Raw genomic sequence first — 7,633 nt, 5'->3', positions numbered from 1 at the left:
ATTTAGAGTCAACAAACAAACCGCAATACGAACTCAGCACGCATGCATTTGCCTTATAAGGCTTAGCTTATTGTTACGCTTTCAACGTACGGGAAAAGAAGTCAAAAGGGTTGGTCATAGTCTCTACGTATACAAGACTGACTACAATGGCCATTATAGGGAGAATAATTTGCCAGGGGAGATTTTGCTATACCAGAGGAGTTGGCCGGCCGCGCAGCCAGAGGGGAAACATTAACCTTATTAGCGTGGCCAATTTCACGACTTTTTTTTTTGCCGTATTCTACGATCCCCGCACCCCCGTAGGAAGGCTTGATGGAGGCAAGGTTGCTCACGCGAGCGGCTCGTGTGCGTGATGGATGACTCCGCGTGGAAATATTGACGACAATCGTGAGAGATCGTCACGCTATCCGGACCTGTCTGTCAGAAAATGTCAACGTTCCGCAGTGCATTTATCATCCTCTCGTGCGGCTTGCCTCCATGAAAAATGGAGGCATTGTCTTTGATGTGACGTGTGTGAGTGTGTGTGTGTGTGTTTGTTTGTGTGTTTGTGTGTGTGTGTGTGTGTGTGTGTCTGTGTGTGTGTGTCTGTGTGTGTGTGTGTGTGTGTCTGTCTGTCTGTCTGTACGTACTATTTACGTTTTCGGATATTTGTAGTCAGCATCTCTGGATGGATTGTAATGATATTTAGTATGTAGATAGATGTTGGGAATACGAAGGTCAAGGTCGACTGTGGCCCCCTGGTGTATTTCCTTGGTACTGCAGCAGAACTGTAGTTTTTTGTGTCTTGTTCTGGACATGCTGTGATCTTAATTTTTTGGCGGCAGATAGATTTTCATGTAAGGAAGAAGTGGTGTAGGTTTTGGCCCCCTTGCCAGCTTGCTCTGGAACTGCAGGGGCGTTTGTCTATCATTTTGCTTTAGATGTCTGTTTGTTATTGCTGCTTGTTTTTACTTCAGATGTCGGAAATGAGAGACGGAAAAACAGCCATACATGTACAATTGCAATGGCAATGCCACATCATTTTCCAGTGCCGTTGGCCCATGAAAAGCAAAATAACACAAACAGGCAACAGTATAATTCCGGACAAACACTTTAATTCAGGAAAACTCTAATTTATTTCAGAATGGATTAACCAAATAAATGAATATTTGTAGTTATGATATATCAAAGGATGATGAATATATAGATGCAATTAGATGTCTCCATAAAGAAGGCGAGCCAGAATTCTGCCAGAATTCTGCCAGAATTCTGGGACCCTGAGCCAGAATTCTGCAGACCTTTCTTCGTAGAGACATCTAATTGCAACCTAAGTATTCACTATCATTTGATATATCATACCAACAGATATCAATTCATCTGGTCAATCTATTTTGAAATTATTAAGGTTTTCCGGAATTAGAGTGTTTGTCCGGAATTATACTGTCGCCTGTTCACAGTACAAGCAAATGTCTTCAAACCCTCGTCTAGTCAGGTAGACTCTCGATTTCACAGTATAAAAACTCCTTGATTTAACTCTATGATAGCATTAAGCCTTTCGACCGTTTGTATAATACATGTACCTTTATAGGCCATGTTGATTTCATCATATGGTCTAACCACAGCGCCGCCACGCAGCAGAGAATCAGAGTAGCATTTCACGATGCCTTTTGGATCATCATATCACAACCAAGATCTAGCAGCAACAGCTGGCTTTTTGCACAGATGCGCGTAGACACCTTTGACGCCAGGAGGCGTAAGCTGACGCATTCCTTTGCGACTTGCCTCCTGGCGTCTGGTAATAGCCCTGTCACAATATCCACGATCTTCGGGCGTATCGATGGAAAATCAGCCATGTTTAAGATCAACTGAGGGTTGCGCGTATTTTTCACCTGAAAACCGTCCGTGTCACATAATGGACAAAACCTCTGGTCACGTTTAATTGCACACTCGTACCGGTTTTGTGTTTCCCCGAGGATGTCATCCATATAATCAAATCAACATGGCCTTATGACCTGATCTAGAACAACCATCGTCACATGCCAACCAGGACACGTTCGGTCGTTAATCATCACACAACAGGCTGGTCCCTAGGGGTCTCTTCTCATCTCTCGCGTACAAGAAACTGTCACGTTAACAATAACCAGGGCCTGACAAAAACCTATATGCAAATCTAGCGGTGGCAGGCGGACAGTATACATTAGGGATGGGTACCGGACTACCGGTACAAAACCGGTTTTTCTTATTGGACCGGTCCAGAAAAACCGGACCTGAAAAAAATTCTTTGGACCGGATGTTGGACCTATTGCAAAATGAACAGATTATATGATCAGGCATTCATACATTTTGGACCTGATCCTCTGGACCTGAACCGGACCTGGACCTGAATTTTCTGTACCGGTACCAACCCCTAGTATACATGCATCGATCGAGGCAAATGGATATTGTGTCCGCCTGCCACCGGTAGATCTACTTGGATATTACATTAACAAGTTCTAGGAGAACAAATGTGTCTCCGGTTACGTTGTCGACAACTGCAGCCATGCTGTTTACACCTGTCAATCATTCTGCCGACGTCTGTTGTAAAAAAACACATGCCACCTAGCGATAACTGTTGGTCATGCAGGCCTCCTGGTCAGATTCATCATGAAAGTCTGATAATGAATAGCCTCCATAGCAGGCTTTCTGGTGCCTTTTTTTGGCTCATAATACACTTTTGCTGGCCATTTCTATTTGTACTCGGTTGCTGATTGCTGGCCTCGGAGGCCGGCAATCAGAATACGCCAGGAATCAGCGACCGAGTACAAATAGAAATGGCCAGCAGAAGTGTATTACGAGCCAAAAAAAGGCCACAGAAAGCCTGCTATGGAGGCTAAATAATAAAGAGGTTTACGATTCAAAGTACGCATGCGCATTGAAATGTATTCAGGGTGATAGGTCAAAGCTGAAAGCCCCTAACTTATAAACAGTTCTTCGTTTGCAGAACAATGTACAGACGTGTTTTGTTTATAACTACAAGAAGGCTTTATTGACACGACAAAAAGCGCAGTGACTTTCGTAAACTAAAAAATAGTGATAAATCTTAAAATTCTACTGACTTATGGGATATGAAATTCAATAAGAGATAACAAAAACTGTTAGATAATCATCTAGGGCTAATCGTGAGTGCCATTATTTTTTCTAATTACAAAACAATCTATGCATTCATCTATCTTAGCATTATGAGAGCTGTTGGATCTGAAGATCTAGTCAAATCTACTTCTAGAATCGAGAATCATAAAATCTGTAGTATTTAAACACCCGAATGTAAATAATTGCTAGCAGACACCCCATGCACGTTAAAGAACCCCCTCACGTGCTATGGGGCGGTGTGCGTTGGGACAAACCATTCTGTCTGGAGTTGGTGATTCACTACAAGTCACCAAGACGGAGGCCTGGCGAACCTTCGTGTCGTATCAGCCACACGGTGATTTACATCATTCACAATGCCTCGGAGAGGAGATAGGCGCCAACAGGGGACTAAAATGCCTATTGATACAGCATAACACGTTGTGCTGCCCCTACGGCTGATAAAAGGCTATGGGACTAATGAATGAATGAGCATGCCCGCAGGCAGTCATACAAGCAAACAAACAGTAAACCAAACAGCACCTCCGTATACGGAGGTGACGAGACCGTGTTATGATGAATCACTTATAAGACCTGGGCTTGAGCAGGGCTATCAACAGTTGATGGTAGATAATTTCAAAAGTCTATCAAATTAGACAACAATCAGAATTATTGAAAATCTATCCAGGATATGATGTTAGCTTGTCGATGGTTTATATTGTTTCCAAAAATGTGCATTTAAAGTTAAAGAGCATGCGTAAGAAATAGAAAAATAGAAGCCCACGAAGGTTGTTGTCCCTAACTTGTTTTCGGTGCTCAGCTACCAAAACAACTACTTATTCATATGATTTGTCTACGTCGTGATAGGGTAAAACGTGGTCGTACGTGTTGGAAAAAGTTCATACAATATGCTTTGTTTAATCACTTGCTTCTCAATTTCGTTGAGAGAGCAGCTTTTCAGACACTTTGGTCTCGCATATTATTTTCAGAGTCGTGGCTCAGTCAGCAAGCCCCTTGACTGGTGTAGGGTGTGTTTTCTCTCGCTAGGAAAAATCATGCCGGGACGGCCGCGTCCAGCTGGTAACTCTTTATACCTTGTGACATTTTGTTTTGTTTTCCCTTTTGGTCCTTTCGTAAGCTGAGATGCACCATTTAATTGTATGTGCACAATGTTAGATAGTGATTTCTTGAAAATATTCTTCCAGGCACGGCCGCACCCATGCAGCAGTCTCAGACTGAGTCGGACACGGACTATGCGCAGACCGACAACCCCTCGTATGGCTACAGACGAGGTAAGACATTTTGCTGTCACGGTTAAAATATAGAGGCATTTATATACAGCACATGTGTTATGATAGATTAACAAAAACACATTGGTTGGTCAGGTATGAACGATATTTTATGTACGGTGAGGTTTATTTAGTCCTAGGTCGTCACACAGTTTTGATAACATAGAGTGTTCAAGAACAGTTGTAAGAAAATCAACCGGTAAAAAGGATCTATTCGGTGCCGTGCTTTGTCATTTTTGGTATTAATTGTTACATGTCTGGAGCTCTGCGTTCCCTTTCCTTGTCCAGTGTGCCGATATGTATACCGACTTTAACTTCAATATACCATGCACACAGTCTATTAATGTCGCCTTTGATAAGGCTAGGAGCCTACATATTTGTGTCCGGAATCACTATTTTTGCCAGCGTTATACCCCTGCCACATCGGGCGAGAATTGGTCAGACGACGTGTCTATGACGTCTACGGGCCTTAAATAGCATTTTTTTGTTTTCTTGATCAATGCAACATTTTTAGGGATCGTCCGCGATTTCGGCCGATCGATACTCGCTGTGCACCGAAATCTGTTCTAATACCCCTGTCACATTTGGCGAAAATCGATCGGACTACGATTCTGCGGCAATCGCCCGAGCCTCGCTTATGATTATAACTTTATTGCACAACAATTGTACAAGGTACAAGGTATCGCATATATGTGCCAGGGACGGTTTTCAGGTGAAAAATAGGCGCAACCCTCTGTCGATCTTAAATATGGCCGATCTTCCATCGATACGCCGAAATATAATAATATGTGATAGGGGTATTAATTCACATTGTCGATCTTCTTGCACACTTCGCGATCGCTGAAAGGGTGGCCTATTTTAAAATCGATCGAGGGTCGCGCGAGTTTTTCGCCTGAAAACCATCCCTGTCACATTGAGCGAGACTCGTGCATCGCCTAACAATACATTTATGATAATTAGCCTCCCATGACATAGCGCCAACTCGGACCAGGGAAGACAAAAAATCCTCATAAAAAGGCAACAGTTCAACCAATTTTGATGTCTGAGTTATGGGAATCTTTTTAACCATTTAATGAACCGCACATGTAGAATAGAAATGATCAATTTCTACAATTAGACCATCGATCCACGTATCCTGGTAGAGGCTACCAGCATACCACCACAATGTCGGAATTTGTTGCTAGGTCAAAGAAAGTCTACATTTGAATGAAGCATGAGTCGGGAACTCGAAATTCGCCCGACACCTTAAAGCTCTGCGACCTCGAAGATCAATGGCGAGTAGTCGCTAATGTTAAGAACAAGCACAGCGAGCATCGGGCGGCTCCTAAAAATCACCGACACTAAGTGTGATAGTTATAAGCCCTTTCAAACGTTTGAGTACGCATGTGTGGCGACAGGAATTGTAGGTAATATGTCAAAGATAAAGGCCACTGAGACGTAAACAGTCTTGTCCCGAAAATTGTTTCATTTACGTAACAATACGTAATGTCGCCTGAAGAATGTCCACAAGTCAATGAGCTTCACCTTCGACATATCACGTACAGTTTCTGTCGCAGGTCGTTTTTGAATGTGCGGCAGGACTGCAACGTAGATTAAGTTAGCATAACAAAGTTATAGTTGAAGTCTTTATTCCCTACCCAATCATGCCTGCCCTGGCAAGCAGTCAAAACCCTAGTCTCTACCTGGCTGACTACGCTGGCTATTATAGGGAGAATGATTTCAATTTCCCGATTTTTTTTGCCAAAATCTACGATCCTCGCACCTCCGTAGGAAGGCCTGGCGGAGGCTACCAAAACCCACAACCGGTAGAAAACTCTGCGTAGTCGAGGAGAAAACGTATAAAAGCGAAGACCACATTTACTTTCGACTTTATTAATACTTTTTTTTGTTACGGCGTGTTTCAGACAACAAGGCGCCCACTGATGACAGCGATGCCAATGGTAAAGGTTTGTGCAGGAAGTTGTGGCTAACCGTGGGTTTTCTGTTCGTCATGGGCAACGCCGTACTGCTGGCATATTTTGCAGGTCAGTTACCTTCGCCAGAAGGTTATGTTTTGGGCGTGTTTGTGTGTATGTATGTTAACGGCACAACCCTTGGAAGGATCCTGATTATATTTGGTAGGTGGGTAGGATGGGCCCCTTAGCAGCTTGCTAAGGTACTGCAGCGGAACTTCCACTTTCATATCTCGTTTTCTGGACATACTATGATCGCGATTTTTAGGGGTAGATAGCCCTTGGGACGTCCAGAGTACGCCTATCTACGAACTGAAAACTCGATCATTTCCCTGGCTTTGTCACCTTTCATAATAAAAAAAAAACACACGTAAAAGATGATTATAAATTACATAAGCTGTTTTCAACTCAGTTGTCCACAGTTTACACTATCTGGAAGCAATAAAAGACTGCCGTTCTTGGTGCCCTATACAGCACCTCATGACTGCCGTCACTGCGTGCCCCCTGTGTACGTCATAGCTACGTTATAGCGTGTCAGTCAGCACGCTTAAATACCTCGTTTAAGTGATGCTGGTGGGTGTGTTTGTCTGCCTGTGGAAAACATAACCCTGAAGAAAGTTGGGAATGGATCAGTAGCGGACATTTGATTTTTGGTATGTGAATCGGTGTTGGTAAAACGAAGAACGAGCTCGATTACGGACCACTTGGCGTTTTTCTGTGGTACTACAAGCTCGAAAACAATAGCCTCAGAAGGGATTGATGGATTTTAATAATTATTGGAGGTTGGTTGCTTGGTAAAGATGGACACGTCCCACGATAAAACTTTTTAATGTGGCATAGAAGCTTAGAATGAGACTGACTCGAAGAGACGAACATCTATAGTTGTTAATTACTAATTACTAATTAAGGTCCTCATTTGCATAGTCAATTAGATATTGCTACAACAGTGCTAAATAACGGGAATTTTGTATTTGAATATAAAATTGACAATCAATTATGCAAATGAAGTTCATTATGTGTCAGTGGCAGATATTATAAAAGGAATTTTATATTTGTGACATATTTCGCTAAGAAAAAGAAAAAGAAATCAACATTCAGGTCGAGTGGCAGAAAAAAGAATTCCGGTCCCTCCACCTACAGAACACGATGACATACATTTTTCTTCTTGTTTGAACACAGCTAAGGTGATGGCACTTTCTGATGAGATGGCCAAGCTTACGTCAAAGGACAGACTGGCGGAGCTACTTCACACGGAACTTTACCGTAAGTATCGTGTTTACCGTGTGCCCTGATATTGTAGCCTCTACC

The 7,633-nt window shown here is 42.8% G+C and overlaps 1 protein-coding gene across 1 annotated transcript in view; it reads left to right on the top strand.

The window, feature by feature from the left end:
• Positions 1-3,837: 3,837 nt before the first annotated feature.
• Positions 3,838-7,633, top strand: part of LOC118430070 (collagen alpha-1(I) chain-like) — a 6,503-nt gene continuing 2,707 nt past the window's right edge. Inside the window, exons 1-4 of the mRNA XM_035840779.1 lie at positions 3,838-3,841; positions 4,290-4,376; positions 6,278-6,397; positions 7,505-7,588. Of these exons, the coding sequence (XP_035696672.1) occupies positions 3,838-3,841; positions 4,290-4,376; positions 6,278-6,397; positions 7,505-7,588 (295 nt within the window). The remainder of the gene's footprint in view (positions 3,842-4,289; positions 4,377-6,277; positions 6,398-7,504; positions 7,589-7,633) is intronic.

Source organism: Branchiostoma floridae, chromosome 14 (genome assembly GCF_000003815.2).
Source record: "Branchiostoma floridae strain S238N-H82 chromosome 14, Bfl_VNyyK, whole genome shotgun sequence".
Taxonomy (NCBI): Eukaryota; Metazoa; Chordata; class Leptocardii; order Amphioxiformes; family Branchiostomatidae; genus Branchiostoma; species Branchiostoma floridae.
Note: the sequence above shows the minus strand (reverse complement) of the source record. Positions and strands in the feature narration are given on the sequence as shown.